At 46.0% G+C, this 16,453-nt stretch overlaps 2 protein-coding genes and 1 pseudogene across 3 annotated transcripts in view; 1 reads left to right on the plus strand and 2 right to left on the minus strand.

Annotated features, from left to right (window-relative positions):
- The window catches only part of BRINP3 (BMP/retinoic acid inducible neural specific 3), a 662,162-nt gene that overhangs the window by 568,934 nt on the left and 76,775 nt on the right, over nt 1-16,453 (minus strand). The gene's annotated exons all lie outside the window — the stretch shown is intronic.
- On the minus strand, nt 8,828-15,495 carry LOC147651495 (uncharacterized). The gene is made up of 4 exons (XM_086841922.1): nt 15,435-15,495; nt 12,896-13,669; nt 10,971-11,111; nt 8,828-10,218 (listed from the first exon to the last, which is right to left on the minus strand). Exons 1-3 carry the CDS (start codon nt 15,493-15,495, stop codon nt 11,086-11,088), a joined length of 861 nt encoding a protein of 286 aa, XP_086698048.1. The 3' UTR covers nt 8,828-10,218; nt 10,971-11,085.
- The window catches only part of LOC111944288 (coiled-coil domain-containing protein 180-like), a 29,464-nt pseudogene continuing 27,885 nt past the window's right edge, over nt 14,875-16,453 (plus strand). Inside the window, exon 1 of the transcript XR_015273799.1 lies at nt 14,875-15,726. The product of XR_015273799.1 is annotated as a coiled-coil domain-containing protein 180-like (transcript). The remainder of the gene's footprint in view (nt 15,727-16,453) is intronic.

Below are 16,453 nucleotides of genomic sequence, written 5' to 3' on the forward strand. Positions count from 1 at the left end.
CCTGAGCTTTAAAAACACACAAGTCCTGTGCTTGGCGATATCTTGCCCATGTGCAGGGAGCAGTGAGCTCATCCAGGGGAGGCAAACATATCCCTTATGTCCTATTTCTCTCCAACCTTTCTTTTGATTTTAAATCTGTGGAACTGGAGGGAAAAAATTCCCCCAGGAAGCAGACACAAGCTGCCCCGGTGCTGTGGGTCCTGCCAGCCCTGGCCTGTGCTGATGGAAGGTGGATGATGCTTTTGTGATTCATCTCCTCCTGCAGGAATTTTAATTTTTCACAATCACACGCCTTGATGAGGTTTCTTACCAATTGTATAGATTTTAGAAATCACCAGGTTCCCAAAGCGGGGTATGTTTGGGAGGGAGACGGGGGTTTCCTGGATGATCCAGGCGCTACCTGGAGAATCGAAGCGCTGCCTGGGCAATTCAGGCGCTGCCCACAGGATCCAGGCAGTGCCCACAGGATCCAGGCTCTGCCCACAGTATCCAGGCTCTGCCCACAGGATCCAGGCTCTACCCACAGGATCCAGGCTCTGCCCACAGGATCCAGGCTTGGCCCACAGGATCCAGGCCCTGCCCACAGGATCCAGGCCCTGCCCACAGGATCCAGGCCCTGCCCACAGGATCCAGGCTCTGCCCACAGGATCCAGGCTCTGCCCACAGGATCCAGGCTCTGCCCACAGGATCCAGACTCTGCCCACAGGATCCAGGCCCTGCCCACAGGATCCAGGCTCGGCCCACAGGATCCAGGCGCTGCCCACAGGATCCAGGCCCTGCCCACAGGATCCACGCCCTGCCCACAGGATCCCAGCTCTGCCCACAGGATCCAGGCAGTGCCCACAGGATCCCAGCTCTGCCCACAGGATCCAGGCTCTGCCCACAGGATCCAGGCTCTGCCCACAGGATCCAGGCTCTGCCCACAGGATCCAGGCTCTGCCCACAGGATCCAGGCAGTGCCCACAGGATCCAGGCGCTGCCCACAGGATCCAGGCAGTGCCCACAGGATCCAGGCAGTGCCCACAGGATCCAGGCAGTGCCCACAGGATCCAGGCGCTGCCCACAGGATCCAGGCTCTGCCCACAGGACACCGTCCAGCCGCCGCGGCCCTCAGGGCAGGAGGCAGGAACAGAGGGGGCTGCAGAGAGTGCAGCTGGAGGGAGGCCTTGCTTTCACTAGGCTTTGTTTCCAAACACCCAGGGGCTGTGAGCATCCATATTTTTCCTTATAGTCCAAGCCCAGGGAGTCCAGCCTGGGAAAACCATTTCAGAACATAAACAACCACGTTCTACCAGTGTCCTAGAGGAAGGAGTGAATGGCAACAGGAATTTTCCCACTGTGCTTTGCCTCAAGCACCTGTGACTCTACCTCTGCCCCAATGAATTATGATATGATTCTGTAAGCTAACCCACACAGCCAAAGGGAGATGAGGACTTGGGCATTGTCATTACCATCAAAGAAAGATGTGGCAATTCTCAGATGAGAAATCATTTACCTGCAAAAGGACATAACATTGTTAGGAGATAGTAAGAATCATCAAAAATGTATGTGGAAAACTTTGTTCTAAGTAAGTATCATGTCAATACTTTAATATGCAGTTTCTTGCACAATATATAAGCTTCATAGCTTATAGGTTCATCTACTAAGGATTTTTAATCTATAAAATCAGGTGTAATGAGGAAACACAAATATATGTGTACAAATTAAAGAGTCAGAGACTGAAAACATAGTTTAAAATAAAAAATACTTAGATGTTGAAGATGATAATGTCTAACTGAAACCCACGAGCATGTTTCTAGATGTCTTCTCACTATAGAAAGCCACACAGCAATAAAGAATAGCTGCTCCAAGTAAAGAGGCAGAACATGCAATAAAATAATAATAATCAGAACCAATGAAATATTAAATATAAAATTTTAATATTCTTATACTTTCCAGTAAGTTGCAGTACAAGTAAACTAGTTCAGATATCCACTATAGCCCTACAGCAAGAATGTAATCAATTTCAAGGATGTCAGTGAGGTTTACCGTAATTTTAGAAACTCAGACTTAGATAAGCACCATAGAAACATATTTATAAATATTTAATAGATATTTTATTTTGTTTGTAATCTCACAATTTGCATAGTATTAAATTCTGTCCATTGTATTCCTTCATTCTGAAGCAGGGACTGGAGCTCTGGGAGTCTGGTTAATAGTGTTTCCTAATATTGTTCCTCCTTAAGTAAACTGTTAGGTTAACTTTTCCTTAGTTGACATATATGAAACAAGATTTTTAATCCACCCCTTGTCTATTAAGCTAGAAGCAGCGAATCCCTGAATTCTATTAGCAATTTAGACTTTGGATTCAAGAAGGATCTGGTTCCACGTTTGGTGGCATGTAATAACTTCTGCAGTGTTCCCTTGCCCTCATCTACTTGTTAGTGTCCTCAGATGTCCACTGCCCTAGAAAAGATTATTTTATTAATTTATTTTATTTATTCCTTTTTCCTTCTTAGATTCCCTTACCTGGAACCGATCACACTAAAAGCAGCTGGGTTCTTCCATCTGACAGTCTGCAGTTGCTTTCTCTGCTTCAGTATGCGCTATAAAGCAGTCCTGTTACAACAGAGGAGATATTTGTAGGTAAGAAGGAAGTGGAATGGAGCCGGAGCATTTCGGATGGAGGTCTCCACAGAAATGAAAGAAAGATCGCAGCCAATAACAAGAAAGTTTCAGAAATGAAGAGGGAAAGGATAAACACTTTTTTATTTCAACCATGATGAAATTCTTGACACATCTGACAGTAAGACTGCAGAACCCCAAATTTTCCCAAGTTCTCCATGATTGCAAGTAGCTGTGTTAATGAATTCCAGTTATTTTTTTTCTAAAATACTTAAAAATTACAGTCTTTCATAAACATTTATAGTGGGTTGGCTCACAAATGTGTTAAATCATTCACTATATATCATGTTTGGGGAAAAGATCCAAAATAGCTCTCCTGATTAAACTTTCTATGAAAATATGTTGCCTTTTCAGAGGGTTTTTCTCTTTCAGCTGAAATACTTTTATAAAGTGAATTCTTCTAAACAAAAAAATTAATTTTGCAATTAGGAATGTGTGTAAGGAGCTGGTAAAAATAGCTTCTCTGCTTTAAACTTCTGTGTCAGTGCAATTAAAGTCATGTGCTGGCATCAGCAATTTCATACGTCAGCATCACATGAATGCATTCTTATTTCTCAGTTAATTCCTGACTTTTGCAACCAGTTATGGCTGCAATACAAAATTTGAAATACACTGACCTAGGGAATCTTGTATTAGAAGCCTACAGTGAGTAAGTGAAGTTTGAAGAAGGTTGGGTGGTGGATTGACCTTGATCTGGCCCTCACCCAGCTGGTCTCTCACTCCCTCTCCTCAATGGGAGAGAAGAGAAAATAAAATGAAAAATCTCATGGGTCAAGACAAAAGACCATAAAATCATTTACTGATGATTGTCATGAGCAAAACTTGGCACTTGTGTTATAGTTATAAATAATAATAATAATAATATTATATTATATATATATATATAATAATTATAGTTCCTATAAATAGTAATATAATATAATTATAATTATATAATATAATTATAGTGTTGCTTTTCAAGACAGTTTTGTGCTTCTATTTGAAAGGTTGTATATTTTTTTTCTTCAGTGGAGCAGTCATCCATAAAATGGTCAACTTGGTAAATACCATGTCTTTTGGACATCAAGCTTGAAAATTTGTCAGCAGAATTAAGTTTTCCGGTGTTCACACTGTTCCTGTTCACTGGCTGGATCCATGAAGAAAGGACAATTAGAGCATGGGTCAGGATCCTGCTTTCATTACTTTTACAGCAAGCTTCCCCATCTTTCTGGATCAATAGTGGTACTGTGAGAACAGCAGAGTTCTTGTGGGACAGAGCTCGTGTGTATGGAAGGAATAATTTCACTACATCCTATGTAAAGGGACACAGTTTGCATTAGCAATTAAATTTTTTCATATGCTTAATTGTTCATGACATATGAAATTCAGGCTATTTAACTAAATGTTTCACATTATATAAAATTAGGGGAAAAAATAATCATGAGACAACGAAAAATCTATTTCAGTTGTCACATTGAATTCTTATCAGCAGGTTTCTATAGAAGGGAAAATACTAACCTGTTGTAGTTGATAGCTTGAAATATATCTTTTCCCCTCTTTTAGTTGGGATCTCCCTCCCACCCCCAGCTTCTCTTTCTCCTGTTTACCTGGTGTCAGGTTACCACGGTTACTGAAGTTTCTCTCCTCAGCCCCACGGCGAGAGGCCGGACAGAGAAAAGAGAAGACCCTGCTGGCATTTCCAGCTGCTTGAAGTTTCTTTAGCCCAGGAAAGCACGGGCTTGGGAGAAGAGAGACCCTTCTTTCCAACACGCAAGTTTGTAACTTTGTTGTTCCTGTCCCAGAATGCCTCTGAGCTATGGAAGCTGAGAGGCCATGCTTACCTTGCCTTCCCTTTCTTTCCCCCCTGTGTTGCCAGGAAACCAAGCCCGCCCCCTCTCCCTCCCTCTGCCCCTCTGTGGAGAATACTCCTACACCTTTGTGGGCATTTGAAGAAGTTGGTGTCTGTTATTTCTTCTCTCGGTGTGTGTGACCTTGATTTGTAGAAAGTTTGTAAGATGTACTAACTGAGAAAAATAATTGGTTCTTTCTCTGATGTTCCCTCCCTCCGAGAAACCCTGTTAAAAGAGACCCCCCAGACCCAAATCCTTTGTCTCTCGTCCTTTGGATTCCCCTTCACAGAAATAAACTGTGGCATGCAAACCAGAGAGAGAGTCCCCCCCTGATTCCTTTACTCGCTCTATAGACTTGAATTCTTGAAGAAAATCAGTGAACCCCACAAACATATGCTGGCTCGAAACTCGAGTGAAGAGAAACCTCATCACTGAGCTAGCCGGGCCACACTCGAGGAGATCGAGTCAATGGGCAGGGACACTTCCAGCAGAGCAGGTTGGTCCAAGTCCCAATGTTGACCTTGATGTCTCTGGCCAAGTTTAGTTCTATTAGGGCTTAAGCTTTCCCAAGACAATCCCTGGCTGCTTGGACAATCCCCCTGTATTCCTCCCAGGCTGTCCTTGCTTCCATCCTCTGCAGGCTTCCTGTTTGTGTTTGGCTTTGTCTGGGAGTTCATTTTTCATCCATGCATGCCTCCTTGCATTTCTGCCTGACTTCCTATTTGTTGGGATACATCACTCCTAAACTTGGAAGAGATAACATGTGAAGTTTATGTATTATGATGTATGCCTATATGCATGATATACAGGAAAGAATTAATAGCATTTTCACTGATAGTTAAGAGGGAACTTAATAAATGTTTCATTCAGTTACATAACTTGCTTAAATGTCATTACATAATGGGGCTGTAAAAATTGAGGGTTTGCTGAATGGGGGCTTTAGGGTTTTTTTAGCTCCAAACATACTGGGTGCTGATAAATGCACTTGAAGCTCCCCTTTCCTTTGCCTTGCACCACTGAGCTTGTATTTCTTCAGAATGATTGCCGTATTTCCATCAGCAACATTCAGTCAGGTCATTAATTTTAAAAGTTGAGAGTCATACTTGATAGCACTTTATAAGGCATGATTGGCTTACAGCAAGCTTCTTGGTGTGGGTAAAATAGAATATTCAGTACCTGGTGCAACACTGACAGATGTCACCCAAACAACTTCGCTATCCCTGCCCAGGACAGAAAGAACATCTGAGCCACTGGACCACCAGGAGGTGCCAGGAGGTGCCAGCATCCAGCTTACGTGGTGATAGAACATTTTGATGTTGATCCTGAAATTATAACTGATACAGTCACAGAAACACAGAATATCCTGAAATGGCAGGAGCCCCCACCAGATTCATCCAGTCCAACTCGTGACCCTGCACAGACACCCCAACAATCCTACCCTGTGCATCCCTGGGAGCATTGTTCAAATGCTCCTGAAGCTCTGGCAGCCTTAAGGCTGTGCCCATTCCCTGGGGAGCTTGTTCTGTGCCTGACCACCCTCTGGGGAAAAATCCTTTCCCTGATACCCAGCCTAATCCTCCCCTGACACAGCTCCAGCAGTGCCCTTGGCTCTCCTGTCCCTGGTCAGAAGGAGCAGAGACCAGAGCTGCCCCTCTGCTGCCCCTTGGAAGGAGCTGCAGCTGCCGACAAGGTCTGCTCTCAGTCTCCTCTGCTCCAGGATGAACAAACCAAGTGACCTCAGCCACTCCTTCTTCATTTACTGTCAGTTAATTTAGTTGTTAAAAAAAAAATTATATTACTCTGATCCTGATTCCATTGAAACCATAGTAGTTGAGTCATTTTGTTCATGATAAAACTATTTTTCAATTTCATGTTAGGTACAGGAGAAACTTCAAGTATTCTATGGCAGACAGAATCAAAAAGAAGATTAAACTAGGTGCTAAAATAAAAGACAGATATTCTGAAATAATTTAAGAGCATGAAAAACAGTGAGAACTAAAATGTCATCATCTTAGTGATGTTTTGTTGAACTCTTTCCAGTAGCTTCATATCCCACTTGTTCATTATCCAGCTTGGGAGCCCAGCTGAGGCCTCACCAGCACTGAATAGAGGGAAAGGATCTACAAAGACATGCCAGAAGGTCATGTGGCCATCCAGAGGAACCTCGAAAAGCCTGAGAAATGGGCTGACAGGAACATCACCAAGTTCAAGAAGGGGAACCCCCAAGTCCTGTTTCTGGAGAGGAACACTACCAGGCAGGCACCAGAGCATGCTGCAGGCCTCCTAGCTGGGCTGGAAAGCAGATGGTCAGGAAAGGCTTGGCACGTCCTGGAGAGCACCAAGATCAACACAAGCCAAAATATGCACCCTTCTGGCAGAGAAGAGCAAAGGGATCCTGAGTTGTGTTGAGAGTGCAGCCAGCAGGCCAAGGGAGGGGATCCTTCTCCTCTGCTTAGCACTGGGGAGCACCTCTAGTGCTGGCTCCAGTTTGCGGCTCCTCAGCTCAGAAGAATGCAGTGAAGGGCTGTGAAGATGATGATGGAGGGACTGGAGCAACTCTGCCGTGAGGAAAGATGGAGAAAGATGGAACTATTGAGCCTGGAGAAGAGAAGGCTTAGGGTGATCTTATCCATGTCTATAAATACCAGAAGGGAGGGCACAAAGAAGAGGGAGCCAGGCTCTTCTCAGTGGGCCCAGTGACATGACCGGAGTGAGCGGTCACAAACTGAAATACAGGAGATCCCCTCTAATCTCCAGGAAACACTTTTTTATTTTGAGAATTACCACACACTGGCACAGGTTGCCCAGGGTGGTTGTGAAGTTTTCTTCCTTAAGCTATTGGAAAACTGCTGAGACACAGCCTTCCTTTTCATTCTTGTTCACAAACTAAAAGAAAAGAAAATGCAAAAAAGTCCTATTTGCTAACACGTTAGAAAACAGTAAAACTCTGGTAATTTTTTTAATATATCTTTTATTTCCATTGATACTTGTTTCAGAAGTATATTGGTTTGGTACATTATTACCAAATTAAATACTTTTATTACTCATTCCAGAAAAGAAGGTGCAACTTCAATTACATATTATGTTTTTCTTATAGAGTTTAGCAATATGACAAAGTAGATAATGTACACTTCTTTGCTTAAAACTTCAGTAACTGAAATTTTCATGAATAAGAAAGCTTACAAAGTTCTATTATAATACATTCTATCAATGCCTTTTACTGAGAAAATTTAATTAAAGTCAGTAAACTCATAGAAAGAATAAATTGAAATCCATCTGTTCTGTGCAATTAGCAAAGTCCTTTCCAAAAAAAACAAAACCCAAGCACCCACAAACCACCAGTACAAAAGGTGTTTGTAGTGACAGCTGACAAATGATTGTGAACAGCATTCTACCTGGGCCAAATCAAGTGTCTTGTAAAGCATCAGGATTATCTAATTCCTTACAGAAGTGGCTATGTCATGATAACATTTTATGAGGTATTTAATGGACATTTATAAAGCTGGGAAAGAAGGACAAAGAGTAAAAACTCACAAAAGTAAATAGTTTACATCTCCTCTTATTTTATATCTATTTCCTGGCCTGGGAAAATTTTTCTTTCCAAACCTGCATGATGCACAGTACATAGCAAAACTCTTTGGAGCATTAAAAATTTGTCACACTTATAAAGCAGAAGTAGCATGTGCCCACAGCCAAGACTGACATTGAATAGTGACAAACTGGTCTCCATGTCCAGACCTGTTGATCATGATGAATAAAGGCTGCTGGTGTAGAGGTTACAGATTGACCTGGATGGACAGATGAAAGGGTAAGCACAGGGGCACCTACTGGGACTGTGTAGAACTGTAGTTAGAGAGAGCCTCTGTGCCTGCTGTCCTCCAGAAGAGAAAAACACTCCCACCCAACTTGGCATCATCTGTGAATTACTGAGGGTGCACTCAATCCCCTTGTCCAGATCACTGATAAAGATACTAAACAGGACTGGGCCCAAGACTGAGCCTTGGGGATCAGCTGGATGAACTCCACTTCCCACCACTCTGGGCCCTGCCATCACCCAGTTTATCACCAGCAAACAATGAACCTATCCAAGCCATGAGCAGACAGTTTCTTCAGGAGAATGATGTGTGACGCAGTGCAAACAGGATCAGGGAGCTGCCTAGGAAGAGTCTCAGGTGAATCCAGGAGAATACAGTACAGGACTGCTCAGCTTTCAAATCAATCTTGCTTAAAGAATTCTACAAAACTGTAACAAAACAAACACAGACACAAAAACCCCAAACAAATAATGAAAAAAACCCAAACAAACAGGCAGAAATTAAAAAAAACCTAAAAAATCAGGTTGAAGGTTTTTATTAACTTAAAAAAAAATCAAAACAAACAAAAAGTCACATTTCTAAAGGCTGCTTTCCCAGCCTCTTCTCTCTGCTGGGAGGACATCCTGAAGTGGAGCCAGCTGGAAGCAGGTGGGACAGGACAGAACCTGGGCTATTCTCACAGGCCAGCCCTGTGGCTCCCCCATTGCCAAAGCCTGGACACATAAACTAAACACAGGTAAGCACATGTGTATAGACATAGCAAAAATATATTTGTCTTAAAAAATATTAGTCTTGGCCACACATTTATACCACTGGAAAGAACATAGTCACTCCTTTCAGTTTTCTTTTCAATCACTACAAATGTTTAGAAAATATAGGAGTGCAAAAAATGGAAATATCCAAGATCAATATGAAAACAAATAACAAAGATTCCATTTTGAAACTTTGCATTGGACATCCTTTGCAGAAATTTACTCAGAACTTTAAGATTTACAAAAAAGATCAAGAGTATTGGAGTCAAATGGCTTCTGTGTTAGTACAACACAATCCATGGAGACTTCAGCTGGCTGCCTTGATTTCTCAAATATGATGGAGGGAACATCTGAGCAGCTACAGCTCCCAGTTCTCTCAGGGACCTGCCATGCATCTGGGTGGGTCCCATGGCCTTGTGCATGCTCAGGTTCCTCAGGTGGTTTTAAACCTGACCTTCTGCTACAAGGGGCTGGAATTAAGTCTGCCAGCCCAATAACCTGAGAGATGTGGGAATAGTGACTGGCAGTAAAAATTGAGACCAACAATTGTTGAGTACCTCAGCCTCCTCCTTGTCTGTTGTCACTAGTCCTGTCTGGCTTGTGGGGGTAGGGGGGAAATAGGGGAGGTTTCTTTTTATCTTTCTTTTCCCACTGAAGTACCTCTAGGTGCCCTTATTATTATTTTTAAAGGCTTTTCCAAATGCAGCTTCAGCTGAACCTTAGCTATACTGATCTCATCCTCCCACACCAATGTGTTATCTCTCTATCTTTCCCATGATGTGTGCCACTACATATTGCCTGCATATGACCTTCTTGCATCACATATATTAACTTTCAATAACCCTCTTGCTTTAACTTTCTTTCAAAAACCACTTTGCATTACATATGTTGTATGCATATTATTTTCTTGCATTTTAAACAAGGAGATCCTTACACTGCCAAGCTGGTCTCCTGCATTCCTTCTTTGACTTCTTACAAGTGGCAATTGTGAGCCCTTGTTCTCTAAGAAGAATGTCTTCAAATAGGTGCCAGCTCTGTTCAGCTCCATTATCCCTGAGGACAGTTTCCAAGGCATCCTTTCCACTACTTCCTTAAAGAACTGAAAGTTTGCTCTTCTAAAATTTAGGGTCCTCATCGCAGCCAGACTCTCAAGTGCCCCTGCAAATAAAAGTCAATATATAGACAAATGTTGACAGAAGCCATTTTGAATGAATACAGGGGGAAAAAAAAATAAAGAGCAGTTCTCATGCCAAGGATGAAAGCCCAGCACTCAGAATTCACAGCTGGCACTCACTCCCCAGTGCTGCAGCAATACTGAGTCCCAAGGCACAGGAAACTGCCTTTGCCATTGCACCCTTTGCACTCTCCTGAAAAAGCAAGCACTGGCACACTGCTGCTGTCCTTCCCTACACATGGATTTCAGCACAGACCTTCTTGCTTCTCATGTTGTGCATTCCCATTTGTAGACTGCAAAGGCAGTGTGATCAGGAGATGGTTCTTTGTTTGCAGGACTTTGAACACACCTTCTAAATACCTGCTCTGTTTATGTGGCTGTAAAATGGAACTGTTTCTAAAACTTCTGAGCAAGTGTGCTACAAGGCTTAAATAGTAATTCTGCATTAAGTACTTTTCCTTCTCCAAAGGAGCGGTGCCTTCCATTGTCCGTGGAAGATCAGAGATTTTTCCCATCCTTTCATCACAGGACAGGAAATGCAAGGAGCGGGCAGGACCCGGTGTGTGCCGGCAGCGACCGCCCGGTGTCCCCCTTGTACCGCAGAGCGCTTGGAGCGCCTCCGGCCCTGCTGCTGCTGCTGCTGCTCGTGGGACTTCACCGTGAGCCCGAGGGATCGCCGCTGGAATTGGCCCCGCGGCATCGCCCGCTGGGAATTCACACCTCAGGGATCACTTGCCTGGGAATTCACACCTGAGGGAGCGATCACCGCCTGCCAGAACGTCACCGTAGTCATCTTACCACGGGAGAAGTCTGCAGAGGAACAGCAAGCTACAGCTGAAAGATCTGTGGCGTCAATTATTCCGTGGTAATTCCTCACCTGCTGGGCACAAAAAGAGATTTAGCAGCTGCTTCTTCCTCAGCAGAGGAGTGTCCTGCGTGTTTCAGTTCAAGGACCCAAAGCACCATTTCGTAAAGGTGAAAAGCCAAAAAGCACAAGCTCTCTGCAGTGAAGCTTCCCTCCCAGAGCTGCTGTGCACTGCTCACACAGTGCAGAGGAGGCACCAGAGGGTGCAATCGCTGTCTGCTGATGAGTCCTGCCTCAGAGGAATCAGCAGAGAGCTAGAGACCAGGAATGATTATCAGGCTCCCTGGTTTCTCTTCTTTCTTGCATATTGGACTAGTGAAAGGGCTGTGGTATTGAAATGAAATCATTCTTTGTGACAGCTTCCTCTAAGCCTTATTCTCCACTTAAGATTGTTCTGCATCCTGGAAAAGACCTGATTCCCCTTTGCTTTGTGTTCATCTTCTGCTACACCTTGTCTGGTAACAAAAGAATTACTGAACTGCTGCTTTGGAGTGGAGAGAGAAATCACTACTGCAGCTGAACATGAGCCAGCACGGTGCCCAGGTATGCGAGAGGGTCAAGGGCAGCCTGGCCTCTACCAGACATAGTGTGGCCAGTAGGATCAGGGCACCGACTGTCCCCCTGTTCTGGGCACTGCTTAGGCCAAACCTCGAATCCTCCGGTTATTTGTGGGATCCTGATCACAAAAAAAGACATTGAGGGACTGGAGTGTGTCCACAAAAGGCAACAGATCTAGGGAAGGAGCTGGAGAAGGAGCAGCTGAGGGAGCTGGAGGTGCTCAGTCTGGAGAAAAGGAGGCTCAGGGAGGACTTCTGGCTCTGCACAACAGGAGGGTGTGGCCAGGTGATGACTGGACTCTTCTCTCAGGTAACAAGTAACAGACAAGAGGAAATTGCCTCAAGTTGCACCTGTGGAGGTTTATTATGGAACCACTGAGTTGGAAGGAACCCACCAGGATCATCCAGTCCAGCTCCTGGCCTGGCACATGACAGCCCAATAATACAATCACATGGGCTCAGCATTGTCCAAATATCTCTTGAACTCAGATAGGCTTGGTGCTGTGACCAATTCCCTGGGGAAGTCTGTTCCAGCGCTCAACCACCCTGCAGGGAAAAAAGCTTTTCCTGATATCTAGCCTAAACCTCCCCTGACTTAGCTCAGGGAGCCAGATTATGCTGAACCACTGCTTTGGGGCTCTTGATTAATGCCTATTAACACTATCATTATTGATTATTTGTCAGAGGCTAAGACAGCAATAAATCATAAACTTTCAGACCGAGTTTGCGCTCTGCAGAACAATCCTTTAGCAAGACACAGTCTATAAGCACCTGGCTTGAAACACTACTCTGAAATACAGGCAGCCCACTTTCTCCACAGCTCTCAGTCCCTTGAAACGAAGTGCTCCAGAGTTCCTTGAGTCACCTGGTCAGGATTTTGCCCACTCGCAAAAGCACTTGCCTGTGACCTCTATGTATGAGCAGCAGACGTGATGAGCTGATTGCTCCAGCAACACCATCCGGGAAAGCCTTTTTTCACCTCTAGATCACCCTCTTTACTTGTCAAACATCGTCCTCATCAGAGCACAATCTACTGCTTCCTGTGCTTTGGCGACCTTGCCGGCTCCGAGCCTTCCCCACTACTGCTCCCTCCCACAGCCCTGCTCGCAGCCCCCTCAGGCCGCTCCTTCCCCTGTCCCGCCCGCCAGCGGTACCACGGACAGGAACACCCCTGCGGCAGAGCCGCCACTTCGGCTAAACCACCACAAAGGCTCCAGAGCTTCCCAGCTTCACACTTACAGAACTTCAAGATGCTGTCATTAAAACGGACCCTTTTCCACCGATGCAAACAACTCGCACACGGCGGGGGGATGGGGGGGGGCCGAGGCCGTGCCGGCCGTGGGAGAGCCCCGGGCCGGGGCGGCGGTCCGAGTGGCACCGAGTCCAGCCGAATGACGCCGAGTCCAGCCGAGTGACGCCGAGAGTAATCGAGTGATGCCGAGTGACGCCGAGAGTAATCGAGTGATGCCGAGTGACGCCGAGAGTAATCGAGTGACGCCGAGCTGCTCCGAGCGGTGTGTGGCGGTCGCGGCGCCGCCTCTCCGGGCGGGTCCGGGAGGGCGCGGGCAGTGCTCGGGACAGGTGATGGCCAGAGGCCGGCGAGCAGGGTGGTGCTGCCCGGCGTTGGGGTTGCAGCCCTGGGTGCTCGCACCCTTCCAGGGTGCACAACGCTGCCGCTGGTTTGGGGGCGTGCTCGGAAGCCGGAGGGCGACCGACTCCTGGCCGTGTGTCCTGGGACGTGGGCGGGCGCAAACGCCTGGAACGGGGAGCAGCCTCTGCGGTATCCATGAGGAAAGCCGTCCCGTGGACATGCCGGGGGTCTTCTGGCCAGCCACAGCTGCCTCCATGGGGACGTCGGTGGAGGGGCCGCCAGAACTCTTGATGCGAGGACGGGACAGGACGGGACAGCACAGCGTGTGATGATGTTTCTCCTCAGAGCCACACTCCGCTGCTGAGCAGCACAGAGCTCGCACCGCGGGACCCTGGGTGCCTCCCTGGGGCGCTGCAGACTGGCTCAGCTGCAGACGGGGAACAGGGACGTGGCGTGGTGGGACATAGCACAGAGCGCCATTATCTTGTCTTCCAAGTATTTTAAGAAATGGGCTGAAATCCAGACAAGAATATGTTTTCCAGTTTCTGCGCCTTTACCTGTAGATCAGAGCAATGGTATTTCTTAGCCGTAAGGCAAAAAAAGGCGTTAGTCTAGCCTCAGGAATGGCAACGACTTGGGTATTCAGAGAAAATGTATGGGGAAGACCTTAGAAGTTCCTTCCCCTAAGCGGAGGTGTGTTCTCATTGCCGTGCTGAGCTGAAAGGTCCGGTCGTGGGAAGTCTGGTCCGCCTTGTGCAGAGACGAACACAAACCGGGGGCTGCGTTCCCCGGTTCCGGAGCTCAGGTCCCGGGTGAGCGGGCCGGGATGGCCGGCCGGGTACTGCCGGCAGCGGCCGCCGGGGGGCGCTGTGGATGAGGCGGGCCCCGCCCCCGTTGGTCTGACAACGGCACGCGCGGGCTCGGCGCGAGCGCGTCCGAGCGGGACCGCCTGAGGGCCCCTGGGGGGCGGAGAGAGACCCGGGAGCGACACCCGGGAGCGACACCCGGAGCGACACCCGGGAGCGACACCCGGGAGCGACACCCGGAGCGACACCCGGAGCGACACCCGTGGGGCCTGGCAGGGGAGCGGTAGGCGTGGAGTTTCACCGTTAGAAGTCTCCGGGAGGCTACGAAGCTGCTGTGAAGGCTGGTGCTCCTTTGCTTTAGGAGAAGCTGAGAGAGCTGGGGGTGTTCAGTCTGGAGAAGAGAAGGCTCCAGGGAGACCTTAAAGTCCCTTGCAGTGCCTACAGAGGCTCCAAGAGAGCTGGAGAGGGTCTTTGGAAACGGGCCCGGAGTGGCAGGACAAGTGGGAATGGCTTCAAACTGCCAAAGGGTGGGGATGGATGGGAGCTTGGAAAGGAATTCTTCCCTGTGTGGGTGCTGAGGCCCTGGCACAGATTGTTCAGAAAGGCTGTGGCTGCCCCATCCCTGGGAGTGTCCAAGGCCAGGCTGGATAGGGCTTGGAGCAGCGGGGGATAGTGCAAGGTGTCCTGCCCATGCCAGGCAGTTGTAAGATGATCTATCTTTAGGGTCCTTTCCAGCCCAAACCATTCTGGGATTCTGGGATTCAAGGAAGGCCCTTTTCCAAGTGAAGTGTTGTATCTCCTCTTGGCTCCCAGCTTGTAGTTGCCAGTTCTGGAAGCAGGCGCGGCCAGTCAGCTGCGATGAGCCATGTGTTCTCAATAGGACGCGTGTGACATGTTCACAGAGAGATCTGTAAACAGATCTTCAAGGCCCAGGTAAAAAAAAGCAGAGGATTGAGTAAGAGCCAAAGGAGTTTGTTGTGTTACTCAGTTTGCTGGCTGTTGAAATGATCCCAGGTCATTTTCAACATTTTCAGGTCATTTGTGGTTTTGGTTTGTTTTAGGAAAAAATGGATGTGTTATCTCCAGCATATGCTCTCCAGTGAAACTACATGTGTTCCCATCTCTTTGTTGTCTATCAGGTTATATTAACTAAAGGCAGAATCACAACAGAGTAGTAAAACGTTTAGAGGCATAATTAGCCAAATACAGGCATTTTTAACTCTGCTGTTAACTTTGGTAACTGTAAGCAAGGCAGCACAATCCAGTTACTCCACTTTTCCTCTCTAAGCAAAAGATTATCCTTTTTTTTTTTTTTCTCATTTTGAAGATAGCCTTAGATGAAAGTGGTTATGCATGTGGTGTGTAGGGTTCATTATTTTACTTTTCTCTTCTGCTGTCTTTGCCCTGCTGTTTTTATTAATTATTTTGTCGCTGTTCTCCATTCAGTAGGTTTGAAGGAATTCTAATTGTTGAGATTATGTTTCTTTAAAGGCTCACTTAGCCCACCTTTTGGATGAAGGAAAAAGGACAAGATTCTCTAAGAAGAGTAAAAAGTACACTTTAAATAGGCATTCAGAAATGTCTGCTGATGCCATGCCATTACCATGTAATCAGCAGAAATGTGTTGGTGAAACACCCATCAGTGACTTCACAAAAAAGCCACAGTCAGACAGGTAAAGAACAGAAGCATAAAACCCCAATGATATGTTCATAACTAGAGGGATGAAATGGACAGATTTTCAGTGGGAATTAGGAACTACTGAATTCTTGGTCATAGAACTAACGACTTGTAATAGACTGTCTCCTTGCCAAGTGTAAATTTAGTATAATGAACTGCTTGCTGCCCATTGAAGTGCAGGCTAACAGACCAATATTTGCAATAGAAGGCATATTGTATGGCTTTCCTTTTAAAAAGAAGTTGTCTTTGCTCATAGCAATCTAGATATATACCCAGTCTGAAACATATTTTTTAGGCTATATTTCCAAGTAAATGGCTTACATGATGATGCTGTAAGATAATGTGACGAACAAGAATGAAGATAATACAACCATTCTTTTTTATCCTAAGCCAGCTGCTGAATAATGATACAGGGATTCTCACTGACCCCAAGGAAAAACCCAGTGCCCAAGCTGTTGGGAAAAGCACTTGGGCAGATAAAGGCTATTTCCACGTTTCTTGCTGGTGTCTCCTAAAGAGTTCACAGTTTTTTACCTGTTAGAACTGTTCTGTATGTCTCTGTAGTTTACACATTCTAAATCTAACATGTATTGCTTTAATGCCATCTTAATAGATTTTAAGCTGGGATCTACCATCCAGGCTTCAATTTGTCTCAGAAGAAGCAACATTGATTCTTTAAATTATATTCTTTAAAGTTGGGATGATACTTAGGATCACTTTAA

Source organism: Cyanistes caeruleus, chromosome 9 (assembly GCF_971803275.1).
Source record: "Cyanistes caeruleus chromosome 9, bCyaCae1.hap1.1, whole genome shotgun sequence".
In the NCBI taxonomy this organism is placed as follows: domain Eukaryota; kingdom Metazoa; phylum Chordata; class Aves; order Passeriformes; family Paridae; genus Cyanistes; species Cyanistes caeruleus.